At 42.7% G+C, this 27,980-nt stretch overlaps 1 protein-coding gene across 3 annotated transcripts; it reads left to right on the top strand.

The window, feature by feature from the left end:
* The first annotated feature begins 2 nt into the window (after positions 1-2).
* Positions 3-27,792, top strand: LOC118119890 (TSC22 domain family protein 1). Of its 3 annotated transcripts, none has more exons than XM_035174311.2 (3): positions 3-3,586; positions 24,840-24,891; positions 26,113-27,792. In XM_035174311.2, exons 1-3 carry the CDS (start codon positions 900-902, stop codon positions 26,380-26,382), a joined length of 3,009 nt encoding a protein of 1,002 aa, XP_035030202.1. In that variant the 5' UTR covers positions 3-899; the 3' UTR covers positions 26,383-27,792. The 3 variants fall into 3 exon arrangements, with proteins under 3 accessions (XP_035030202.1, XP_035030204.1, XP_035030203.1); XM_035174313.2 differs by lacking the exon at positions 3-3,586 and adding an exon at positions 20,430-21,046; XM_035174312.2 differs by lacking the exon at positions 3-3,586 and adding an exon at positions 23,634-24,505.
* The last annotated feature ends 188 nt before the right edge of the window (positions 27,793-27,980 follow it).

Genomic DNA, 27,980 nt, shown 5'->3' with positions numbered 1-27,980 from the left:
CCCCGAGCTGGCGGTTGAGGGAGCGCCCTCCGCTCGGCTCTTTCCGGCACAGTTCGTGCGCGGTGTGGCTCTGGGGCTCGTCGCCGCCTCTCTCCCAGACTGCTTTATGTCTGGCAGCACAGACCATGCGCGGTCGCCATATTACCGAGCACCCCTCCCCTCCAGCGCCGTCACAGCGCCGAGCCACAGCAGCGGTGCAGGAGCAGGCTGCACACACACACCGAGCGACGCTGCCGCTGGGGAGAACCAGTGATACAGCAAAACCAGCAGGCAAACCAGGAGCCAGTGGATTAATATACTGACCCGTCGGTCCGCTCCTACTCACTGACCGTGTCCTCTTCCACGTCACGGTGCAGCGGACGAAAGGTTGCGTGTTTCCCTTTTCTTGAACAAACCGAGCAGTGAAAACGCCTCGGCTCGGTCTGTTTAGCTAGCCGGTGATGGAGCCTGGCAGCTAGCTAGCTGACGGTTCTCCTCTTGTCAGGCTAGCATTTCTCATAGCGCTAACTCGCCCAGCAGCCGTTCCGCCTCGCCGCGCGTTTTCATCCCAGCACAGCTACTTTTGCTACATCCGCAAAGTGTTAGCGTGTGTTTAACAAGGACCCAGACGGAAAACGGTGGGAGTTAGCCGGCGAATCACCACTGGCATCAGCTGACGTTAGCTTGCTAGCTACTCAGCGAGTAGCCACTAGCTTCCTCTGCCTCGTTGTCACTGGAGAGCACTGACTGGTGTATGAGAGGCTGTAAATACTAGCTACAGCTATCCGACGCCTAGTTAGCTTATTTGTTGTTTCGATCGTGTTCTCTGTTGACTGTAGTTTTGTCAAAACGGCGCCTTTAACGAATCGCAACCTTATCGCGTTCTGTCAGAGACCAACTACCCCCCGGATCCTCTCGAAATGCATCATCCGGACCCTGCAGGAGACTCTAGCAGTGCTAGAAAGATGGCGCATCCGGCTGTCTTTCACAGAAGAGGTAGCAACACAGGCAGCGGGAGCGGCTCCACGCTGTCAACACCAGCGAACCCGGTGGTCAACAACAGCCACGTCTCAGCCGATGATTATCAGCCCTCCCTGCTGATCCAGTGCCAACCTCCCGCTGGTTCATCCTCCCCGGGTCCCCATCATCCTCCTCCCCACAGCCTGAATCTTATTTCCCAGCCCCAGCCCACACAGTCGGCGGGTGCCCAGATGAAAAAGAAGAGTGGATTCCAGATCACAAGTGTGACCCCGGCACAAATATCTGTGAGTACCAACAACAGTATTGCAGAGGACACAGAAAGCTACGATGATCTGGATGAGTCCCACACTGAGGATCTGTCTTCTTCAGAAATCTTGGATGTGTCCCTCTCTCGAGCTAATGACATAGTTGGAGCAGAGAGAAGTTCTTCGGAAGAGACACTCAATAATTTCCATGAGGCAGAGACCCCTGGGGCTGTCTCCCCCAACCAGCCTTCGCACCCCCATGCCCTGAACCAGGCTCAACAGCATGGTGGGGCCATGGTGAACGGGACTGTGCACCACCACCACCACCACCAAAATCAACACCCTCACCATCCTAACCATACCCAGGTCTACTCTCTGTCCTCTGGGCCTGGGAGCATCCAGTCTGCCCTCGCTTCTGGAGCTTTACCTCGTGTCACCCAGAAAATGCCTTCTAATGTGGGGGGCCCTCAAGAGAATGTTTGCCAGACTGGCCCTCCAAATATTGTCGCTCAGTCTGTGGGGGTTGTGGCCTCGGGAGCTGTCCCTGGAATGCACAGTTCTGTTACTGGCACTACAGTTAGCATAGTTAATCCCCAGACCAGCAGCGTTAGTAATGTGAATATGTTGAGCTCTGCCAACGTGCCTGTGAGAGGGGGGATCAGCACCAGTGCTAGCAGTAGCATTAGTGGCTTTCCTATCAATATGATGAACAGCAGTGGGGGGAGCGGAGGTGGAGGTGGCACTGTTGCAACCGGGGGCAACCTAATGTCTGCTACGAATATCAGCATTGTCCAACAACACCAAAATATCAGTTCAAACATGGCTATGAATACTTCGACCCCTGATGCTTCTGCTGCTGTTGCTGTCAGTTCCTCTGGAGGGATGGGACCCTCCAGTGGGATCCAGGGAAGAGTTGGATATGCTGTGAGTGCAGCCATGGCCACATCCTCTGTATCATCTACTCCTGCTCCAGCCCCTGTGGTGGCTCCCACTATTTCCCGCTTCAGGGTGGTGAAGCTGGACTCTAGCTCTGAGCCCTTTAAGAAGGGCAGATGGACATGTACTGAATTCTATGACAAGGATAACCCAGCCTCTGCTCCTAGTTCCTCTGCTTCAGATGCTGGGTCTCTCGGCATGCGTCAGTATGTCTCTGAGAACTTTGCTGCAGCCTCAGAGAGGGAAAGCACAAGTGGAAGTTCTGTGAGTAGCAATATGAGCACACTGAGCCATTATACTGAGAGTGTGTGCAGTGGAGAGGCTGGGGGACACCCAGTACCCCAGCATGCCCAGGAATATGCCTCCCCTCCTCAGGGCTTTCAAGGAATCCTCCCCACCATGGGTGCATCACAAGCCCAACCTCACATGCATGCCCAGGATATTACTCACTCGCATGTGAAGACTTCTGTGGCCCCCTCGGCTCCTACAAACCTTCATCAGCCTGCTCCCATGCCAGGACACCAGACCACAATTGGACTCCCTACACCCTCTCTATCCCAGCAGCAGCTGACCTACGCACAGGCAGTTTCAAATCAGCCTTCCGGCTCTGCGCAGGGCCTAGTGGGTGTTCAGCAGCAAAACCTGGGCTATGCCTCCCTGCAGCAGCAGCCAGCTGCTGCCCCCCAAGCAACCCCAGTGCAGGTGAGGCCACCTGAGTACACCCAGCTTCACCAAGGTATCCCCCAGGCTGCTGCTTCTCAATCTCTGTCCAACCAAGCTGGATCAGCTCCCACTGGGCCAGCTAATGGAGCATGTCAGATGATAGGAGGCCCTCAGCAGTCACAGGCACTTCTCCACACACAGCCCCAGCAGCCCTCCACCACCTCCACTCTGCCCTCTCATGTTGGTGTAGCAGGTCTCGGCCAGCAGCCTCAAAGCCACCCTGGTCACCTGGATTGCCAGCAGCAGAATCCCCAGTCGCTACCAACACAAATCCAAAACCTGGGTCTTGGTGCCCAGCAGCCCACCACACTGCACCAGGGCCAAGTGTCTGCAACAAGTGTGCCTCCTCCCAACCCTCAGAGCGACCCTCAGCCCCAAGCCCACAACACTAATAGTGGTAGGATGCCCCTGCAGGCTGTTCCTCACAGCCAGCCATCTTCTGTCAGCTTGTCCCAGAACCACAGCAGTGCTCTGGCCCTCGCTCATGCTGCCCAGGCCAGTGCCCTGTATGCCAGTCTGCCCACTTTCACCACTACTCAGCTGCAGGATGCCCAGCGGCTGCTTCTGCAGCACCAGTCGGCTCTGTTGGGACTGCCCAAGCTGTCTGGAGGGGAGGCTGGATCCAGCACTGTTCAAGGTCAAGAAGCTGAGGGCAATATCACCACCGCCAGTGCCTTAACTGCATCAGCTGGTCTTAAGACTTTCGATGGAGAGGAGGATGGGTAAGAGCTCTTATATCCTTGACTGTTTTTGTTCATATTTATTTAATTGGTTGTGACAAACTTTCTGACATTTGCATGAGTTTCAGCACAGGCACATTAAATGAAAATTTCAGCACTTAGTCTGGAATCAAAGCATCGTACTGAGAGATAGACGCATGCTGTTAACTGGGTTTTTGATGCCTAAATCAGCATCCAGAGTCTGATTGAAGCTGGATAATTTCACTGGTTGCTGTGGCAGCTGTGAGGGAAGAAAGGTGTTATTGTTTTCCTAGATAGCCGGCAGACAGTAGCCAGGCTGCCACAGTCTGTCTGTCCTCTGTCAGTGGGACACAGTGCATGGCTCAGCTGGATGTGACGTCTCTTGTCTTTATCGAGTGGCTGCAGTGATTCGACTTTTTTCCTTGCCTGAATCCCTATTTGCTTCAATCCTGATGGTCTTGTTTACTGGGCAGAATTTCTCCTGCGTGCACAGTTTTATGTACACACTCATTTGTTGTAGAAAAGCTGGAAACACAGTGGAGGTTGTGTGATCATTTCATTTGATATAGAAAAGGGTACCTAGCTGCAATTGTGATGGAAATTAAATCAGTTTTCTTAATTGCACGGATGAAATAATACATGACAGCTAATGTTTTTTTGTTTTTTTTTACATTCCACCTCACAAGGCAAGCCAGGCTTGGAAACACTACCTTTTGATGAACTCATGAGGATGAGATGGTGGTTTACTCGTTTACATTGGAAAAGTATAGTGCAGTAGCTTTTTTCCTTCACTAAAAGCTTATTGATTTTATTAAGTGCTCCCTTTCTCTCTGTCTCTCTCTTCCCCCCACCCCATGTCTTTTTTTCACCATCTCTCTTTGTCACTCCTCTCTTGTCACTAGAGTTTGTTAGTGATTTATGCTCTGACCCACATGAAAATCCCATGGAATGTCCTCCCCAATAATAAGTTTAAAGAGCTCATTTTGAGGTTGAACAGGAATTTTAATCACTTTGCAGCAGCAGGAAATTACCCACCTTTCAGTCACTCCCAACAATCCCAAGCCTCCCCCCCTACGTTTGTATTTTTTACCAATTACCCTAGCCCTCACCCTACCAACTTGTGTCACACCTGAGTTATGATAAACATGCAGTCAGGTAGAAGGTACCTTGGGTGTAATGACGGTAGTTTTGTTTCAGTTTCTCTGAACGATGGCTGCTGTTATCACATGATGTTTAACTCGGAGGAATGTGACATCTATGTGGGATGAGGTGGATTATTGTCTTTGATGATAAGCAGCGTTTGGGTGAAACCAAAGCCCTTGTTACAAATGAGAAGATTGTCTCTGCGAATTATCCTCTAGGTTCAGTTCTACTATGTTTACCTGAGCTGTCACACGACTAGAAGTTAAGGAGCTGATGGAGCTTGTTGAAGTTTGTGCCTCCTCACTGAAAATGAGATTGGGTATTTCTCTGGCCATTTCTTATCCCTCTCATCAGCTGATACAAACACAATCAATGCTCATCCTAATCAGGTTTCTTTCCCCTCTGAGTACTTTATATTCGATATCTCAAATCTGCAGATACTGATCTAAGTCCGTTTCTAAATTGGATTTATCTTGTGATAAAAGGCAGTTGCATTAAAGTAAAACTGTGACATTTTATAGATTCTAATTTATCATTTTCAAGAAAACCCTTTATTGGTTTCTGATTCATGACTTGTGTGTTGTTAGTTATTGGTAGCCACATTTTTGTAAGTTGAGTGTTAATTTTAAAGCAGATTAAAAATTCTTTGTCCTTGTGAACAGGCTCCTGTTGACATTACAGTATTTTAATAGTTTTACCCTGTTGTCATAAATCTTCCCTTAAGGCACAATGCTGTGTCTGAGGCAGGATGTTAGCTGTGAGTTTGCTCTATCTGCACTGACACAGCATTAATGGAATATGACTGATGTGGCTTTATCAGCCATTAAAGGTAATACAGTAATTGCACTGGTGCTAAATATTTAACAGCATGAGCAAAATATAACTTAATGTGTGAGCAAGTATTCTAACATGGTCATATGCAGGTTTCCACATGCATGACTCCTTGATGTGGTTTCTGTTTTGTTTCTCTTTGCATTTCTCTGTGTGTGCACGTACGTCCTGTAGTTCAGTTCTTGTTTCAAACCTTCACACTGAAGATGGTCTTGTGAAGAGAGGTAATATAGACTTTTCAGTTTCGGAGAGAATCAAGTGCTTGGTATTATTTTCTGTTCTAGTTTCAAACGTAGCACTTTATAAACATAATTTCAAGTTTGTAATGTTTATTTCTGTCAGTTTTGTTCTCTATTACACAGTATTGGTGATCTTGTGTGGTGAGATTTAGGTGTAAAATCTTTTCAGATACTGTTTTATGGTATGATTTTCAGCTTCTTAATTTACAACACAGATTAACTTTAAATTAGTTGTTAGGAAATTGGAAAAGCTATTTACACTAGCAGCTTTTGAAACTTTGTTCCAGGTCGAATTACTTTTAGTTTTGATTTAATAGTTGTTGAAGTAAATGTGATCCTTCTATCTTCTCTGCATTAGTAATAACAAGATATGATACTTTTAATATAAAGTTGCATTTTAACAGATGGTTATTCTGTCTTTTTTAATAAAGCGGTGCAGTGGGGCATTGGATTGGGGTTTAAATGCTTTTGGCATTGATTGCTATGTATTAAATACTAGAGATGTCTGTCTTCAGCTACCATCATGTTCTGGTCAGTGCTCTGCCAATGACTTCACATTGCACGACTTGAGCCAGGTACAACTGCTTTGGAAAGGAAACCAACATTTTGTTGTTTAATCCCCTGCTGTGCCTAGCCAGTGGTCTCATCGAAATAATTTAGGACACTGCAGTTTTCCTAATGCAGTGCTATTGTTATTCAGAACACACTTAATGTGTGTGTGTGTGTGTGTGCGTTTGAATGTGTGAAGGCCCAAGGGAATGTGGGTGGGCTGGCTGGCTGGCAGCGTGATGGCTATCTCTGCCGCTGTCTGTTTTGAATGTAATCTTCCCCCTGGCAGTGCAGGGGAGCCGGTGTGAGCTGGGCCTGTTGCTCATTGTGTGGAGATCAACTAGACCCTGAAAATTCACAACACACAGAGGAAGTGACCCAAGCTGACCTAACCTAACTTAGTCACATCTGCTGAAGCTGGTCTCAACCGCCAAGGACTCAGCTGTCCGAGCAGAGTTGAACATCACTGTTCTAGCTCTGATAAATCCTGCCTCTGCGTTGCTGTCCGGATTCCTTCATCAGCGTTTATGTTGATCGTTTTATGGATGATAAGCTTGAAGTTTATATACTCTGACAGACCTGCAGCAGTTCAGATGTTTTATTAGTTGTTTTAAACATTGGCCACATCTGGATTTTTTATTTTTTTTTCATGGCTGTACCCACATCTTGATGAGTCAGAGGCAGCACTGACCTGTTGTAAACTCTAACCCATCTTAGCTTTTCCTCCTCAGTTACATGCATATCATGGTGTGTCATAAAGGCTTTGGAATATTTTGTGAAATACAAGATCATCTGTGGTGTAATATACTCCACTGGATATTGTATATTTTTAGTAATTTTCCATATCCATGGGTTTGGCTCAGACCTCGACTTTTGAGCCACAGATCGGTTTATACTTTTTGTGGGGACCCAAAAGGCTCCCACACTGCCGACCTGAATGTGCCAGGGGCGTCTGCAATCTCAGAGTTGTCATCCATCTTGAGCTGCAGTTATTAAACTATCCTAACTTTCATTGCAGGTGTGATCACTCAGTCTTTATCAAAATAGCCACGCGACACATTCAGTTAGGAAAAATACAGTTTTACAAAAACACACCTTGCCCTAACATTTAATACAAATGACGTTCTGTTTTGTGAAACGAGATTATGGATCTTTGTATCATGGTTTGGGTTTCAGAATAGTTACACCCTGAGTTTTTTAGTATAGAATATTCAACTCCTGTCGGACTGAAAGATGGCCATAGAAATTGTAGACTTATCCTACATGGAGGAATGTGGCTGGAGGCAAACTGATTATCAAGTCTGTTCACTTATTGCATTGATAAAATGTTTTAAGATAAATGGAAAACCTTCACATCTCTCTGTTGGAATGTAACATTTTAACTGATTTCAACCACAACTATCACCTATTTTCAACAAAGAAGAATTCATCTGCTGGTGGGGGGTGAACACAGATGTGTTAGTGATGAGGGTTTTTCCATGGCTTCTGGAGAGCTTAGTTGGGCTTAAAACGCGTTTATTCAACAGGTTAGTCAAGACAACTTCTTCAAAGGCTCTATCCAGAGTCAGCCGTCAGCTCATCACACCAAAGCACTTGAACGCATGCCATGATAATTGACGTTATGGATACAGTTAGCCGAGAAAACGACACCCACCTGCATGTGATGTTTGTATTAACATGGACAGTATGTCGGACATGGAAATTGTCTTAACCTCAGCTGTGTGCTTGTGTCAGTGCAACAACACAATTGGCTTTTTGATTGGAGGGCAGAATATATGTCCTCTAACCGCACTCGAGGCTGTAGGAAAACTAAATGAGTGCTTTTAGTTTTCTGATGCTTTGTAGAAATGGAGAAAATGATCAGTCAGAAAAGGCCATTTAAGCAAAGGGTGGTGAGTCCAAATTATTGATCTAATTAGAGTAAATCCATTTCAGCAACCATAACAAATGTCTAGATGTTGTTTGTTTTTTAACATATTGCCCTGATGTTTTTTTGCTGATTGGCGATAGAAATAAGTGACGAACTGAATACGCACGGTAGACCGGGAGGTGTTTGTTTTTCTTCCAAGCAGCGAGAACAAACTCCAGCACAAATACTCTTTTCATAGCACATGCACTCATGTTGTTGTGTTCAGCCACAGCCGTTTTTATAGGACTCGGGTGTGTCCATAGTGGCACATCACTGAAGTGTTTCACTAAAAGTAAACAGCGTTTGTTATTTGTTATGCTGCTGACGCCTCCCCAGCACACAGACCGAGCCAGAGAACACCAGAACACAGCAGAGCAGCAACATACTGTGTATGAGGGAGAGGGGGGTGGGGTGTCTCCCCACGCACTACTCATCAATCAATCAAATTTTATTTGTAAAGCCCATATTCACAAACGACAATTTGTGTCATAGAGGTTAACAAGGTGACTGAGTATTTACTGTTTTTTTAAGTTGAGCAGGGGAAGCGGAATGGCAGAGTGATGCCGAGATTCTGAGTGGTTCACTGTGTTTGGATGAAACAGAGGTTGATACCGATCACTCGCATTGTGCACATCTCTCCAGAAATCCCATCGTACCCTTGTCCGTTGCTGATTTGTTTGCTGTGTGTGCCTGTATACAGATGTGTCATTGATTTCCTTTTTCTGTGCCGCCTTCTTACTGCTGATGGTTTATTTTTCCATCAATAAACGGGATTGTTTCACTTAAGTGTTCAGTGGGAAAACTAATGGCTTGTAATGGATGGTAACGGATTGTGCTTTTAGTCTGCCTTTCATCTACGAGAAAATTGCCCTCTCACCCCTGCACACACACACACACACACACACACACACACACACACACACACAGTGCCGTGATAGTCAGACCCTCTTAAAACGGCTTGCGCTGATTTAATTGTGGTTCTTTTTGTACCGGTTCATTACAAACAGAAGCAATTATTTTGCGGTTGTATTTGCATTATTTATTGTTCTTCCACTGTTTTTATTGCATTCTAATAAATTTATTGTTTTTTTTCATCACAATATAACTAATTTTGATGAAAACACAATATACATGTTTTGTGGCAGATTATCTTTCAATCTATTCTCTTATTAGTTCAGGAGAGTATAGATATTGAATTCCTCTGTGCCCCTGCTAGATAATCTGGTCTCCTTCTCAGTGTTAATGTTATACAGCAACATTGTCAACCTTCGGCCTCATGATTTCAGCATTAAGCATTAGTTTCTTAAGTACCACCAGCCTAGTCTCTATAGCTGCTTTCAGACATGCACTGAACTCCGGATAATCTCCTGACCTTCTCCGGAGGGAATGTATGTGTGAACGCAAATGTCAGAGGGAATGTCCTCATTTCTTCTTTACTTTGGCACAGATGCTGTCAATGCACCTTTTCTGCTGCAATCTTATGACGTGCATTGAGCTTCAGGACATTGGAGCGTAAATAGCCAATGAGTGTTTGTGTTTTTTACATCTAAGGAACAACGCGTAACAGCGAGTTTTCTTTGTACAGTGGTCAGGGTTAGATGCAACACTGACAAGACGGGAAGGTTTCTGATGACTTGGTTTCCGAAAAGTTGTTTTCCGGCACATTGAACATGACACATGAGACAATTCAAAAGGCAAAGGCTTCTACTGGTAATGCAAAAGAAGTCAAAGTAAACAATCAAGTTCTTTAGAGGACACCGACAAAGGCGTCGGCACTTATACCCACTAATTATAATGTAAAAAGTTAAATGACGTGGACATAAATTATCATATGTTCCATATTTAATGTATGAAAGTTTCTTGTTACTTTGACAGTTCTCATCCCTTGTAAGAGAAGTGAATTGGACCAAAAGCTAAAGAAGAATAAGGCAGAATTAATTTCTCTGTCGTCACTGAGCTCTTGTCTACATCATGTGTAACATAATATATCTATAATGCCTGTATAGTGTAGGACACTATGTAATGGTGTTGATGGAGCCTTTATCTTCAGCCCCACATTTTTTTATCTTTAGGCCTTAGTTGGCTGCCACTGTCAGTCCCCTAAACATGCAGGCAATGTGCTGAATCATGGCCGGCATTCCTGTGGCCAGATCACTGTCCAGTCAGCTCCAGGAGACGCATGCGCACGCACACACACACACACTAATAGAGAAAATGTGGTTGATGACTTTGCTAGCGGCAAGAGCATTCCTGCCTTTTACTCCTCAATTTCTTCTGTCACTCTATTTGTTGTTTTTCTTTCTCAGCTTAGTGCTTTATCTATTCGTTTTTACAGCTTGACCGTAATAAAAGATGACAATTTTATTAAAGCTTATAAACAGAGCAACCCATAAAAAATAGATAATGACATACTGCTTAACTTCTTATCTGCAGTCCAGACTAGCTGAGTCATTGTTGAGTCTGTGAGCAAAACCCTGCACATTAATATCAAGTGTCAAATAGTAATGTGTGCTGTCTCCTCATGATGTGACATATCTTGGCCTGATTGGCCTTTCAGCTCGAGCGTTTTCTATGAGTAAAGCGTGTGCAGCAATGGATCAAGGATATTGAGTTTATTATTAATAGAAAACCAGCAAATATTCACATCAGAGAGGTTTGAGGCACTGAATTTTGGGGCGTTTTGTCAAAATTATTAACCGATTATTACCTCCAAGGTTATCTTTTCCTTGCTATGGTCTCTATGTTGCTTGATAGAAGGGTGGGATATGGACATGGGAAGAAGACATTTACTTTTTGAATGGATTCCATTAAGGGGGCGGATCCAGGAATATATTTTCCCTTTCTTGGTCAGTACGAGATAGGCCTTCTAGTTCTGGTTTCAGTTTGTCTAATTTCTCAAGTCCACTAACTGACTAATGTTTAAGAGGAAGAATTGGCACCAAAAATGTAGAATCTTGTTGGGCATTGATTGAACAAACCCTTTTAAAAAACCTTGGGTTTACACTTTGGAAAATGCACTTATTTGCTGTTTTTGCTTAAAGAGGTGGAAGAAGTGTTAAGACCTTATTGTTCTGTGTTGAATCAATCCGTTAGTTAAAGCATAGCCTCATAACATGCACTGCAGTCTGATGGGCACATTCCTTGATATTTAACAAGTAGTAGTGACTCTGAGAACAACAACTATGTGATTGGTTCTCTTGGACCAGTCCCACCCCCTGCAGGACACCATCACAGCACTGGGCAGCTCCTTCAGCGGCAGACTGATTCACCCTAAGTGTCTCAGGGTATCGCAGGTTGTTCCTTCCTGCAGCAGTAAGACTGTTCAATCAGCTTTTCTCCCAGTAGAACTACACACATCCATTATGGACTGCACTTACACTCCGGTAACTACTACCTAACTACAATATTCATTCTGTCTGTGCAATACATTGGTTCATGTGAATTTCAGTGAAATTAACTTGATTGATCTGCTCAGTTTCTGTCACCAATGTTAAAAGTCAGTATAGCATAGAAACGCTACCGCAAACTAGCAAGTATAAGTGCTCAGTGGCTAGGGCTTATAGACTCTGTGGATCCAAAACACTGTGTTGATCCAACACAGATGTAAAATCCAGGCTTAAGAGTTATCATCGCTTAGCATAAAGAGTGGAGGCAGGGCTGTGCAGCTAGCCACGCTCTGTGAGAAGCTCAAACCCAGGCCTTGTACACTTCATAAATAACAGTTGTAAATGTATCAGGTTTGCTGAGAGTAATGGAGTTGGATCGCTTCAGCCTTTCTCAGCTGTGTTAGAGCTCGAGCCACCGAGTGTCTTTTCCCACTGGGTTTCATATTCATTCACTCTCGTTTTGTGTGAGCTAATCCTCTTTTCTATGCTCTGTGATTGAATGAGGAAGACTGCTGGAGGGAGGGGGGAGCAAGTTTTTTATTTTTAACAGTCTAGCCAGCTCCTTCTCTTATTAGCGGGAATAAAGCACAGAGACACTTGGCTCTTCATCATGTCTGTCTGTCTATTTAATATCCACATACTGTGCTCAGCGTTACTTTAATTTATGCTCGCTCCCACCAAAAGAAAAGATTTTTAGTATTATTTATTATTTCTTTAAATCTATGTTGAACTTGTTGAAATTCAATGTGCATTTGGATGGACAAATTATAGTTTGCTTTCTCTATTTTGAAGAGGACTCTACATGTTGCAGCTTAACATGCCCTCTTCTTTTCTTTGGAGTGAACTAAGTTTGGGGGCAACTCTGTCATACTTGTTCTTTTTACTTCAAATCTCTTGAGACTACTGATTAAAAGTTTAAAAAATAATTTGTTCTGAACAGATCATACCCCAAATAACTCCCTGTGGTTGCTACTGGCACTACCACAGTTGCACTAATGCCAAGTATGATCTGACTGCAAACCATGTTCAGCCCTGCAAACGGTGCTTTACTACCCCCTGCTGGCTGGCAAGCTGTGGAACTACCTACACACTCCAGGCTCCTCACACTGTGGGCCTGTCTACCTGTTTTTAGATTTGAAAGCACCATATTTGTCTCAAATTGGAAGGAGAGTTAAAGTGCTACTGCTGTAGATGCTCCTTATCAGGCATGCTAGCCTGGATGGTGGGAGAGAAGCGTGGAGCAGAGCTGTAAATATCTCCATTGGAAACAATTTTTCACAGATAGAAGGGCCACTTTGCTTTGTGGTCCACTGTCTGTTAAATGTGTACAGGGTTAGTCAGCTGAACTAACCCCTGCCTGTTTTTTGAGTTTCTTAGCCAATAATTTCCTAATCCTATGATATGGATTTTGCTTATCATTAATCAAGCCATTGTCTTACTGCACTCTGAAGGCAACTTTTAGCTGGAGATTCTTGAAAATTAACTGCATTTATCTGGTGCTTTTCTAGTCCTTCGACTGCTCAAAGTGCTTTACAATTTATTTAATTTCTCATTCACTCATTCTCAGTCACACGCTGATGACAGAGCATCAAGACCAGTTAGGGTGTTCAGTGTGATGCTATAGTACTCTTTCCACAAAGCGGCTCTTGGCTACGTCTGTCCCCTCTATAACCTCTGACAGAGTTGACAGTGAATCACTTAAAAAAGGTTTGTGCTTCAGTGCTTGAGTCGTGTTGGACTAGTTGAGATCCCAAATTGTCAATTGTTCTGGACATGAATGGAAGGAGCTAATCAGTTTATTCCAGGGAAGGAAATTTACAGTGGGAAGAAATATTTCACAAAACAAATCTCATTGTGAAAGATAAGGGAGAAGCATAATTATGTTGGAAAAGGGGTAAGCTATTGTTTGAGCTGCACTGGAGCCTGTGGGGTGCTGAATAACAAGTAGTAGACTGTGACCTGAGAAATAACTGTGCACACAGCTTTATTTCCAGGTTGTTTTATAGCTTTCAAGGTGTGATTACAAGTCGTTTTTATGCTAATGAAAAGAGGGATTAGCCGTGGAAAGAATGCAATGTTCTCTTCTCACACTGACATCAAGGACTTGAACTCGCATCACACTGCTCTGAAATATACACATCCACTATTTAAGTCTTAATAGTTTACTTTATCAGTAGAGTTGCACGCTGTACTCACCAACATTAACAAGGCTGACGCAGGGATATGTGGATTCAGTGAGCGGAAGAATGTTAAGAGCAGCCATTGGGAAAATCTTGATTGAAATGTACTTGACTTTGAGGTTATTATGTGCTGATTGGAAACTGACAGAGGTCAGGATCGAAGCTTTTGATTCTGTTCATGCATTCATTTGAGGCAGTGAAGATTATGTACTATTCGATAAAATGGCTTTGACTCAAAGACATTCTACAAGTGCCGCTATCAACTACTTTCGAGGCCAGTCAATTATTTAAACACACTGTACGTTTTTTGTGACATGTCATATAAGTGGAAACATTTCTCTACACGAGCTGAACTAGAAGGAGATGTTAAATAAGTTGTAAGGCATGCAGTGGCTCCAGTATTTGCCACTAGATGGCAGTGTGTAACAGTGCATACCTTTTTGAAGTCTCAGTTTATATTCTAAGGATTAAGCCAGTGGGCTTGGCTGCCAATGCAAAACTGTTCCAATTTATAGACTTTGAAAATATATCAGATGACGTCATTTTAGTGCTCTGACCTTTGAACATAATAACGATGGAGGATGTTTCCTCGTTGTGGTGGAGCATGACTCATCTCATGATTGCTTACTGATGTCAATCCCCTTATTTAAACATAAGGGCCGTTGTCAGTTTGAGAGGAGTAAGAATCCTTTGTTGGAAAACTGCCCTTCAGCAAAAATTCAAATGTTTTGTTCAGAAGGACTTTTAATGAAACCTGGATGTTTTTGTGACGTTTTGGTTGACTGACATCTTTTATCTTTTCCATTTGATTATGTAAGGGTTCAATAATACATTTGAAGACAAAAGATGTCGGTGCACCAGTTCAACTTTTTTTTATTTTTGGATAAAGTTTGGATTTGTGAGCAGCTGTTTACCTTCTCAATAATAAATGTGAACACTTCTTGACTGTTATAAATGTTTACAGTGATGACTAAAGCAGAACCAAACTGAACTTTGTGAGCCCACGGTATATTGTCATTTATCAGTTTTTCCTCTTTTCTTTCTTTCATGTTGATCTGTGGTCTTGCCTTCTCGCTGTTACAGGTAAGACTTATCTTTATCTTTCTGTTTTGACTCACTGTGATCCAAATGATTAAACATTATTTAACCAGTGTGGTAGGATCCAGGTTAGGAGGCCACAGTAAAGACTTCCTGTTATATTTATCATCACAACAGAATCTCAACCTTACTTAAAAGCATTTATTGTGTACAATATTAGATTCACTAACATCAGACTGACGAATGCAACTTGGTTTATAATACATATGGATCTCCGTAAAGGAGGTGTATGACATTGCATCATATTTAAGTAGGTTCCGATTTAATTATCATCCACTTGATATCAAGTTGACGTAGCAGAGAAAATACATCTCACCATAAACAAAATTTACTTTAAGTTTTTCAAAGAGGTCACAGGGGACTGTTGAATTTAATTCACAGACTGCTTTTCCTCTTTCTCATCCTCCACATGTAAACTCAGAAATATACTCTCTACAAGGAGTATGTGAGTTGTTTATAAGATATATTTGAACAGTACATATTAGTAGATATTCTCATCAGTATCAAACCAGATTCGTAATCGTTTGTTGGGAGTTGTGCAGTGTAACTGTGTCTGAACTCACAATGACCTTATCCTGGCTTTGTATAGTTGGAAAAAGGCAGTTGCTCAAAGAAAAGTGAACAATGGTGTATATATAAGTAGAGATGCACAGTGAATGATTGTCTCAGTGAAAGTCTGGTCATGATGGTGAGACTGTACATTGGCAGGCCGGCCTGTAAAGCCATGCAGGAATCAACACTTTGTTTGTAACTAAGCTGTGCTTATGATAGCTCTGCTGTCGTCAGAGATTCCATCCCAGTGACGGTGGTGTCATCATTAGTTAATCCACTCACTGCTCTATCCTCTTCTCTTGACTTGTAATCATGCACAAGCGTGTGCACCCACTTCTGTCTTCACAAATAAAAAAAGCAGGGAAATGGGTCAGGGCTTGTATCTTAATTTTTTCAGCAGCTTATGTAAAAGGGAAAGAAAACAGGATTAATGATACTTTTAGGAATTACTATTTTATTTTTTTGATTGTTTATTTTAACAATCAATATTAATTAGAGACACACATTTCTGTATCATTATATATTTTTTACCAAAGTAAGTATTGAAAAAAAGTCTTAAGTGTGTTCTTCAAGTACAGATAGCATTGACAAATAGGCGTACTCTGACGTAGACATTGTCGATGGTTCTACAACAATCTGACCCGTCAGTCTGTTTCTCAGTTTTCAGGGCCCCAGTCCAATAGAGCCAATGTGTGAATAGAGCCAGTCATTGTCTGGGGAATTCACACAGATCGAGTTGGTGTTTTTTGATGACGTTAACATACTTTTTCCTGCCCACTGTACCCAGGCATCTTTTCAGTAGTCAAGAATTAGTGTCTAGTTGTCCTCGCATAGGTAAAAAGGCAACTCTATAATAAAAAGACCTAGAGGGGCACTCAGAGACCGCACACTTCCTCCAAGGCTGACTGGCTGCTTTATCATCATATTGTATATGCATGTATTGAGATCAGATACATCCGGATCATTATCTGGATCCACACCAAATTCCACCTGTTCATAGATATTAGTACTCGCATGCCTGATTTTTTTTTTTCATAAATATCTCATATTTCTTGAGAAATTCCCGAAATCTGGCATATTTAGGGAACTGATATCTGAGTGTTTGAAATGTGGTGCTTCTTGATTTAATTCAAGGGGACTGATATGCGTTCTACTGAGTGTCATTCTAGTTTTAGTGTTGGTATCAAAACGGTCCTAAGTGTTTTAAAATTACTTTCGTCACTTTTCTGTAGATTTTTTTCAGATTCATAAAATACATTAATGGGTAGATATTATTCTTTTATACTTGAATTGTATAGTTTTATATGCAAAAAGTAAAATGCATGATAATATGATTTTCTGAGGGGGTCAGGTGAATGAATCAACCCTGTTTAAGTTCTGACTATTTAAAAACATAATTGCATCCAACTATTGATTCTGTATTGACATTTCTATGAGGAGATCTAGCTCTTTACATTCTTCTTTCAACCCTTTCTCCTCCTCTTTACTGCTGTATTAGCTTTACTCCTGTCTCCTGTTGTCTGCGCTCAGAGCGCTGTGTTCTTTGGCTTCTAATCCTTTTAATGCCAGGTTTCACTCCACATTATTCAAACCTGCTGCTCATACACTTCACACAAAACGTTATGTAACCTTGATCGTGTGTGTGTGTGTGTGTGTGTGTGTGTGTGTGTGTGTGTGTGTGTGTGTGTGTGTGTGTGTGTGTGTGTGTGTGTGTGTGTGTGTGTGTGTGTGTGTGTGTGTGTGTGTGTGTGTGTGTGTGTGTGTGTGTGTGTATAGGAGTTGGGTCCTATTCTATAAATGGGTTACTTCGCCTGCCAGTAGGAACTGAAGTGTCTCGCTATAGAACGTGGTTGAATAACTTGCTGCAGGTAGATTAGAAAGTCTACCTGCTGTAATCGTGATATTATTTTCTTATTTCTGTAATCATTAATTATTTATAAGGGTGTTTTAGGATTATGTAGCAATTATTGTCCATGAGAAACACAAAATAATCCAATAAGCAGGCTCCTCACTTTGACATGTTCAAAAATGATGACCTGATGATTTGCAAAAAGAAGTGGACACACCAAGTTAATATCAGATTGTGCTTTTGTGTCTTAACGCAGCACTAGAAAGAAACACAAAAATCCACTGACTGCAGTCAGACCAGTCTCTTTGAGACAGTATGAATGCTGAGGTGGTGGATCTAGGCCCTTCTGGCTCTGTATCTCTGGCTGAGTCTCTCTCTCCCTCCTTCTCTCCCTCCAACTCTCCCCCAATGTGTGTGTATTAGTATGGAAGACTAAGGACTTGCTGCTGTCAGCCCAAATGCTCCAATAATGCTTCTCTCTCTTACATATGGACGCCAAAATGGCCACTCATCATTCCTCCGTACCTCTCTGACTGACTCACAGTAGCTCTCTGTCATTCTCCATAGTCAGGGTGTGACTATGGAAAACCACTGCCAGGGCTTACTGGTAAAGTCTGTGTGTGCTTTCCACTATCAAACTCCAGCTCAGCTAAAAGCCTTTTCAAATTCATCAACTCAATAGGCCTCTTTTTTTTTTTTTCATCGCTGGGACCTGCCAGGCCCCGTTTATTAACTTTTAGAGTTTACATTTCCCCAGAAAGACTGCAGGCGTGGGCACAGGTCCTCTTCCTGTAAGACACATTTAGCAAAAAATAACCAGGACTCTAGCACGTCTAGCACCTCTTTCATCATAATAGTGGATAGTCATATTAATGAAGCAGTTTTCAGTCTTTGTACAGAAGAAACTTTTACAATGGAGCACATTTATTTTAATCATACAGATTAGGAGCTTTGGAAAGCTCTGCTAGTATACTTAGTGTGCATTACTATAGAAATAAACCATCATGACCTGCTTTTGACCTCTGTATGACTGTTATCTAAACATTTCTTACATGTGATTTAGATGTGAAATACACATTACAAAACAGGCTTTGTGTTGTACACAGCATTCTGAAATAGATAGCATTGTTCATGGATGCACATGCACACTAACTTGATGTGCATGAGCTTATTTCCGCAGCCCTGCAAAGCCAGATTGATTAGTTTTTACCACAGGCCTAAAGTTTGAAAAGCATCCACTAGGACTTATATCGAGCCTGGTCAGATAAACAGTAAACCATTTAGTGAACTACAGCATTTAGATGTTCACTGAAATCAAGTTATTGTAGGTTTATAAACATGATGCAGCACATGCATTTGCACTAGTTATTCAAACTTTGTTTTGAATAAATGTGTTAGAACAGTTAATGTTAATGTAATAGACAGACAAACCCCACACTCCCAGCACTGATCAAGAGTTTACAACCTAGAAAAGAAATACCTTATATTATTCATTTTTTAACTATGACTCTGTTCAGACCTGATACCATCTGTCTTGAGGGATCTGATCAAAAGTAGAAAGTTCAGGTGTGAACAAGACACATTGAGGACGAGTTTGAGATCTGATCATTCCCAGGTTGGTCTGGGATGCATGTGGCCACATTCTGTTAGCCGTGTGAATGCAGATATGTCCTGGGCCACATTGAAGCATCGCCTACTCAGCTGATGTCCTCTGACCTGCTACAGTTTTCCAAAATAAACAAAGTATTTCTAAGCTTACAATACACAGATTTATTTGTAGCGACCGACACAATAATAACATGGACCGCTACATATTGATTTTTCTTTTTCTCTTTTTATAAGTAAAATCTTGTTTCATTGTAACACTACGTGCAGCGCTGGCTCTGCTCTCTCCTGCTCTCTCACCTTCTCACACAAACACACAAACACATCTGTATAGTCAGCCCGGCTAAAAACAACATCAATTGGTGTTGGCAAACAGAAATGACGCACATGTGTAATTTGCATATCAATTGGGGAAGTGGTCAGAGAGACGCACGCGTTCAGGATGCATCCCACTGCCAGGTGTGAACAGACGATCTTGCAGCTGTCCTCTCTGGACAGATGTTAATACCAGGTCTGAACAGGACCTTTGTAACAGAGATTACAGTCCATGGCTACATTGTAGAGATCAGAAATGTCAGCACTGTGTAGTGGTTGGCTCAATCCCGTCTGGTGACGTTAGCCGGTGGTACAGTAGCACTGGACTTTTTAACTTTTGCCATCAGGCGAACTAATGTTATGATAAAATGATCACGTCACTGATCTACGCCCCGTGCACGATGACATGCACCCTAAGGACGTGCTTACAGAGGTGCTTTCACTGACGTGTATTCTGACTCTGCAGGTATTTTTAGTGCTGAGCTTTGAAACTTGTATTTTCCTGTATTTCTAGTTGATAAAAAACAAAATGACTTTTCTTAACACAAAGTGAGTTAACTAGAGGACTAAGTTTGAATGAAGGTGTTTGAAGACTTACTCTGACTACATCTGGTAAGCTAACGGGAAGTGTTGTGAGCACGGCTGCTGTCAGGACTGCACGACCCACCCAGAAGTCATGTGACACTGATTCACCCCAGCACGTCGAGACTGTTAGGTCAAGTCAAATCCCCACATTGTGCTCATCCTTCACCTGTTGTTTCTTGGCCGGCCGTCTCTAAGCCAGCGGAGGCTCTGTGAGTGCATGTTGTGTTTTCTGTCTGCTGGGGCACTAAGCCATCTTAAGGCTGCCTTTCAATGAGAAATGACAAGGTAAGACCCCAAAGCACAGGGTCTCTTGTCTGTCATGCAGCGAGCTGACACTGAAAACGAGAGTTTGTACGGGGGGAAAATAATCGTGATTCTTTAGAAAACTGCCAACTACACCAAAAAGTGAGCGTCAGGGCCTCTTTTGCAGTTTTGACGGTTGATCCCTCAGTGACTCTGCTAACCTTTATGGACCACAGAAAACTCCTTTGCTTTTTGGTAATCTCTTTCACCCTTGACTTAAGGCACAATATGTACCATCATGTCACATCCAAACCATGACAGGGTATGGTCAGTGCCTACATCATTCCTATGTGCAAATAAATCTACATTATGCTGAGGAGATACATAAATACATTGTCTTTACTGAATAATACTGTGATTTATTGTATTTGGATCAGTAAAGGGACAGTTAGAGATATTAAGCTAGGCTGAAGAGTTGAGCCTCAGAGTTTATTGTGTATCTGTGTCTCAGGCTATAGGGGGCAGAGGGCTTGTGTTGTAGAAGCAGGGAAATCACTGGGCCACATGCTAATCTCTGTTGATGGTTTATGTAACTTCCAGCATCACATGATCGCACGTCACCACCCGCCCCAGCTACTCTCTGTACTCAGTAATTCACTCACTGGTCAGCCATTCAAACACAAATAGATAACATACACACATGGACTCAGTCTTCATAACCTGCCTTGCTGCCTTTTTGATTTTCAATGCAGCGGGACTTAGTCATGCATCTATAGGGGGTGACGCAGACCTGTCCCCTAAAATTTAAGAAGGAGCGGGGCGCCGTTTGAAAACACTAAACAAAAGAAGCTTGGAAACGCACACTGCTGTGTCACTTTGGAGTGTACATGTTCCTTTTGACGGACGGCTCCATGAGAGTGCGGGGTGTGCGGGTGCAGGGCCATGACGAGATGGCGATGGAGCTTTTGTTCTGGGAGCTGGAGGAGCACCTCAAAAGGTAAAATAAAAGACAGGGAAGCAGCGGGGAGTGAGCCGCTTGAGCCAATCACTACGGTAGCTGCGCACAAAAGGCTGTGTGGCTATATTGTCCTTTTCTGTTCATTCATTCATGGCGTCAGGGGTTGCATTCACATTGAGGGATACTTAAAACGGAAACAGGTTTACGAAGTTGAATTATATATGATAACTGTAGTCAGTATATTGAAAGGTGTCTTAATGTAGAGTAATGCATGGACGGGCTAGATCTTTGTGTGAATTACAAATGCCAAATTCATACATATTTTAAAAGAAAGTATGTATTTAAAGATATGACTATATCATGCATATTTGTTTTTGGAAATAATAGTATACTCGTATGTATTTCAAATGCCCATTAGAACTAATAATTAGTGTCAGTTAAAAGTAGTGCATGAACCAGACTTTTGTTAAAGGGTCTTAATACATTTTTGCTATTATAACACTTAAAAAACAAGTGTTAAAACAAGTTAATAAATCAAGTACTGTTACAGTATAACAGGTTAAATCCCCTGGGGGATATAAGACATCATGGTGTTGCAGCAGAATAGTTTTATTCTTAAATAGTTGTAAAATGAAAAATCAGCATTCTGTGTGCATGAGATTAGAAAAATGAAAACATGCATCTAAAAACCTTTCAAATCTCAACAATAGCAGCAGGAAGAAAGTGAAAGTCTGAAGTATGAGTCACTTGTTTTGTTTTGCAGTGCGTGAACTCCGTGTTTCTTGTTTATAGCGTGAAAATCGTATTAACCAGTGGCTCATGAAAGTGCATTTTCTTGGAGCGTCATCTAGCTCTTGGCCAGTCGCCAGTAGGACCAAGTATAGCTCCTTCCAATCCTCTGGGCTTGTGAGTGTGACTACATCAGAGCCGCAGTCCTACTGGCTATTTGGGTCTGGGTAATTGGCTAAATACCCTCTCCGAGTCATAGAAGAGAACGGAAGAGATAAGCGCTGCTCTAAACTTGTTATTAAGCTGTTTTACTTCTTGTTAAGTGTTGAAGTGTTTGAATGGGATCAGAGGTCAGCAGAGGCCGACATCAGTACTCTGTACGTTTTCCAGAGGCTATGGATGAGCCTTCCTTAAAGTACTGGTGCTTAATAAGCCAGGCAATGCCCAAATTAGACTATGCCCCCATTTTAAAGGTGGACAGAGAAATCACATGTAGGGTACTTAGCGTGTGTACCCTGTTTTTGTAGGCTTTTAATATATTCTCATTAATACTGTACATACAGGTACATCAAGTACAACAGCTACACCTCAGGAGTACTCAATGGGCCAAGGACCAGGTTTTAGGACCATTCGTACAATTTTAACAGGGGCCTCTGCATGGTCTGTGGGTGACCTGCAGTATGCCACCGCATTTTACTTTGGTAGAAAAAAGAAGATCTCTAAGTTAGTCTGAATTTGAGAAAAGAAGCAAAAGCAGGATCAGTGTATTTGTTTCTTTTACGCTTATGTATGTGTAGAGCAGGTGTGAGCAGACAGACATGTGATATTTTAGGCTTTTGGGTGTCAGTGGAATGTGTGTGACTGGCTCTTCAGAGAACTTAGGGAGTTGTGTGTTTTTGGGAGAGGGTCTTGATTAGATTATCTCTGAGATGGGAGCTGTTTGGGAGTGTGTCACTGTCCAGCACAATGATACTCCCAGTTTTGATTGTATGGTAATGTTGTGTGAGTCAGATTAACCTTATTGCTATATCATGTTAAGCGGTTTACCGATATAAGGGTCATACAGTGTTTAGCTCAATTACCTCTTAGCTCTTAATCTTTAGCGGAGACGAAACCTTATAAGAAATGTTGTAAGGGAGTTAGTGACAGCTAGGACATGTCTCTAAAACAAGTTGCTTGACAATGTGCCCGTTACACCTTATTTTAGAAGTGCGATGCTGGTGCTACTGTGTAGTATGATAGTACCTGGGTCATTGTTTTCTTCTGTCACAAATATCTTCTCTCTTAGACAATCTAGCTTGGTGTAAGGAAGGAAGCCATTTAAAATGTGTCAGAAAAGTTTAATCAACAAAATCGTCCAACTTCTTTTGAACTTAACAAAAGTTAAATATTTTGTTCCTCTTTTGTGCTTGAAGACCCAATTTGATAATTCAAATGTTAGAGACTTGTTTTGCTTGGCCTCCTTATCATCTTGTGGCACAGCCTCACAGCTCTGTAGTACTACTTACGGCCACATAGGGGCAGCATATGTATATGCAAGACAGTGCTTGAAGTTAATGTTTAACACTTTAATTAAACAGCTGTCCCCAAAACCAAATGATCACCTTATGGGAAAAGGACAGTTAACTATGCCACTGATAAATATTTATAGAGCTGTTACTGTAGCTTGTATGGATCGTATGATCATGTCAGGAATTATTGCATCATTTTCTCAATACTTAGAAAAGACAATAAAATTGCATGTAAGCTAAATAAACTGTGAGTAAAAGCCTCCAATGTTGTATATATTCACATATATTCATCAACAATATAGGAGTGGATACAAATGACTGAAATACTTTCATTTTGTATTATTATTTCATCATTTTTTCAATATATAATCTAATATATATAATGAAAATCCATCTTTATCATACATCTTTCTATCTAGAAAAGTGTGATCTTCTTAATTTCCTTCTTGCATTATTTCAGTATTAAAGATTTTAAAAGTAAAATGGTGCAATGAGTTCAGACACAGGGATTCCTTTAAAGTGTTCCCTGGAATCACAAACTCCAGTCTGTCTTCTTTTTATGGGGAATGAAAACAACCACATCTTCTCCTCAAGTGAGATTCCAGTGTGTGTGTGAGTATTGTCCATGGCAGCACAGTTCCTGATGAATGTGTTATTGTGGCTGTATTTCCACAGTCCTGACTGCTGCCCTTCCCCTGCCTGTTATTCACTCCTCCAGCTCTTTCTTCTTCCTCTACCATCCGGTTCTCCCCGGTTTCATCCACCTCCTCTCCCCTCGCGGAATATTTTATGCAAAACGCGCGTCAGCTGAGCGCCAGGTGGGGGCGTTCCCGCATAGCTCATGCAAACGAGCGGCCCCTCCGCCAATCAGGGGCCGAGCTGTGTGCGCGTCGCTGGATAAATTATGCGGGCTTGGTCCCGGAGCTGCGGGTTCTTCTGTGCGTCGCTCCGAGATGAACCGACCTTGGATCGTGCGTGTAACCTCTGCGGTGGCTGCTGCGCGAGCCCTCACCGGACACCAGGCGGAATAGCGCGTGTGGATGTGTCTCTCGGAGGCGAGCGCGCGGAGGTCGAGTCGGGACACACGGAGGCTGTCGGTGTTGTTGTTCGATACCGGATCGTAAACCATGAACAGCATGAACCCGCCGTGCTACACCGTGGCCATGGACCTAGGCGTCTGCCACCTCCGAAATTTCTCCATCTCGTTTCTGTCGTCGCTGCTGAGCGCGGAGAGCTCGCACGTCCAACTCGACAATAGGTAACAAAGAGATGTGTTATTGAGCACGCACACACACATTCACACGCACACACACACATGCAGCAGTAGTGTCATTGCTGTGTGATGGAGACGTTGCTCGGTCCACGGATGCTCCGGTGTCGCTACACCCACACTGACTCCAGCGCTTTGGGCCTTACTTTGAAAAACCAGCCCCGTCGACTCGGTACAATCCTCCTGCAACGACCCGCCGCCGTGCGACGGGACCGATGCTGGTTCTTCTGACACTGCGGTGCTCCATCTTTCCTTGTGTCTGAACCGAAAGCACAGAACCGATTCTAACGTGTGGTTTCACTCTTCTGTTCTTCTCTTGCAGTTCGTCAGGCGCCAGCGTTGTGGCCATAGACAACAAGATTGAACAAGCGATGGTGAGTTTCAGCTTGATTTTATTGTTATTGACACTGTGGGATATATTGACAACGAGTGTCTTTTAATCCAAATTAAATAACCCAGTGTGTGTTTTAAATGTAGGACTCCATTTATTATAATCAGGAGTCTGTTATTGTATTTGAGTTGATTAATACATTCTGATACATGTCTTTGTTTATGGAAGTGAAGTCATGTGCAGGACATTAGTGGTGTGTATATATAGATCTGTATTTATAGCAACAAAACAATAAAAGCTCCTCTTATATATTGTTATGTAGTCAAAATTGATTTTTACATTGTGCTGAGGTGGTCACTTATTAATAAACAGTTTAACTTTCCGTAGGATATAATTATTGTTTATGTTCATGTGGATGTAGTTTTAGAAAAAATAACATCCTCAACAAAATATCTGTAGTCATCACAATATATTTGTAGTGTTATCAAACTAATGGTGCAGTTAAACGCTTTATTTAACATCAAATCACACAGCTTTTTATTCCAGTTCTTTTGGTTTCACTCTGTTGTCGTTGCTGTTGTGTCTGTTGCTAGGCAAACTGCAAGGCACACACGCCCGTTTATAAATATATGGGGGCCCCCGATTGGCTGACACTCTAAAGTGGGCTGGGTTAATGACGTAGCAGCCTGGGAGCGTTCTCCCTCACGTTCCCTCTGTCTCATCTGTTTATTGTATCATCACTACAGCGAATTTATTTGATAAAGGAAACAGGTCTGCCTCTGCTTATGTCATTAAACATGTGTAGTTTCAGGACAAAAGTATTTGGCTATAATTCTGTTTTGCAGTATTTTTTGTAGTTTGTTGTAAAATGTTAGAGGTTGGGAATTCCCTCACTATCACATGTGACTTTTATTGCCCCTCAAGAACCTCAAATGCCCGATGGTTGGTTAAAATAAAAAGGGTTTTAACCATTCCCTGTAATTTTCCAGCCTTTTCCCTCCACCCAAAGCAAGTGAGGTGACATAGGGTCACATGATGTGCCGATAGAGTCAGAGGACAAGTCTCAGCATTGTTTTTCCAAGGGTTTTTATTTTATTTATTTTATAAGTATGTGTAATCTATTTCTATGATCATGAAAAATCTGGAGCATAACATTTCGGCCGCAGATGAGATGAGTTCTCTGTTCTTTCGTTGATGTGATGTTTTTGATAGATTCCCGTCCTAAAGCCTCATCTCTCTCTCTCTCTCTCTCTGTGTGTCTCAGGACCTGGTGAAGAGTCACCTGATGTACGCTGTGCGTGAGGAGGTGGAGGTCCTAAAGGAGCAGATCAAAGAGCTGATCGAGCGAAACTCCCAGTTGGAGCAGGAGAACACCCTGCTGAAGACACTGGCCAGCCCGGAACAGATGGCGCAGTTCCAGGCCCAAGTTCAGACTGGCTCCCCGCCCGCCCCTCTGTCGTCCGCCACAACGGGACCCCCGAGCACCGCTGCTCTCGCCCAGCCCACCTCGCACAGCTCTGGTCCCTCGGCGTAGTCTGGTCTGCACAGGTCAAGACAGACTGGCGACTTTTTTGAGCTCTGCTAGAGCAGCAGAGCCGAACCTCGTCCTGGACAGCTGGAGGTTGCGCTGTTAAGACGAGAATTTGCACATATTTATCTCTCAGAAGGATGCAGCTAGCGGCACGAGCGGCGATGGTGACAGTCTGGAGATGCTGTGTGGGGGGGTTGTCTCACAAGAGGATGAATCATTGAACATTTGCCAAATAAACCTTGGACATATCGACTAGAATGTCTTACCAAGAGAAAACAACTTATCGGTGGCGACATTATACTTAACAAAAAAAAATCACTGTGCCTGTGTCTGGATTTTAAGTGATGTCGGTTTTAGTGATGCTGGAGATGCAGGAGCTGGGGGACTGTGTTGGTTGTTACATTTTTTGCTGAATGATGTAAATAATAAAAGTGGTTCTCTCTCGAGACCAGATCCTAAAGTTACAAGTTGAGAGAAAAGAGCCTTCAGAGTGACAAATGAAGAATGTTGGCAATTATTATCTTGACAAAGTCCCCATCTGGAATGGGGGAGGGATACGGAAAGGGGGCGGGAGGCTATTTTGAACAACACTCGGCAGCATTGATGACGTTACTTCAAACGTGGGTTTGGTGGGATGAACAAAACCTGGTTTCTTATGGAGATGATGAATATTCTATTTTCAGTATTTCACTTTCAAGCTTCTCATTTTTGCCCTGGACAAAGCTCATCATTGCTGTTGGCTCAACCCTGCAGTGGCATGTAATTTAAACCTTATTCCACAGGGTTGAGGCGTTGGGCTAAGCTGCATTTTCTTTTCCTAAAAAGTTTGATGGGCAGAAGATGATGTATATTTCTGTATAGTGTAAGTACCATGTAAAATAGTGAGGAGGTGGAGAAAAATAACAGATGCTATCTAGGTCACACAGATTGAAGCGGGTGAGCGAGGGACATGATCGTCTTGCCCAGTCTGTGTCGTCTATTTTTATTGCTGTATTTTCAGGATTGTGGGATCGACGGGAGTTTAGGTTATTTAACTGACAACAAAACAGCCATCAATGCTGTCCACATCCCTTACTGCAACTCTTACTCTGACTGTAAAACCATTTTCACCTTTTTTTCTTTCTGGAGTATTGCACCTTTATTATTATTATTATTTTTTAAGTTTTGACAGTGAAGTACTTCTGGATGAACAATATCTTTAAACTCAGCATTTAAAAAAAACAAAACAAAAAAATAACAAACTCTGGAGATGTTTTCTTTTTTCTTTTTTCATTCTGTGTATCAGTTGTATGCTCATGTTCTGTGCATGTTTCTGCAAAGACTGGATAAGATATTGTAACATACATACATACCGCAATTGCACTTGACAGCTGCACTTCACAACTTTCAATAAACATGCTTAAGGAAGAATAAGCACCGGGTTCGCCGTCTTTATGAATCTCTCCTCGTCCTCTGGTCACTGAAAGGCTGTTTGTCTGGTCACATGTGGAGTCAGGCTGCTGGCTTTCTTGTGGTATGTTGCAGCTCTGCAGCTGGACTCCTTGTTTCAGGGGTTTTATTTAATCAGGGTTAATGCCCGTCTACTATGCTGCTGAGCAGTG

Source organism: Hippoglossus stenolepis, chromosome 13 (assembly GCF_022539355.2).
Source record: "Hippoglossus stenolepis isolate QCI-W04-F060 chromosome 13, HSTE1.2, whole genome shotgun sequence".
In the NCBI taxonomy this organism is placed as follows: domain Eukaryota; kingdom Metazoa; phylum Chordata; class Actinopteri; order Pleuronectiformes; family Pleuronectidae; genus Hippoglossus; species Hippoglossus stenolepis.
The sequence above is the reverse complement of the archived record's forward strand: the minus strand, read 5'-3'. Positions and strand labels throughout refer to the sequence as shown.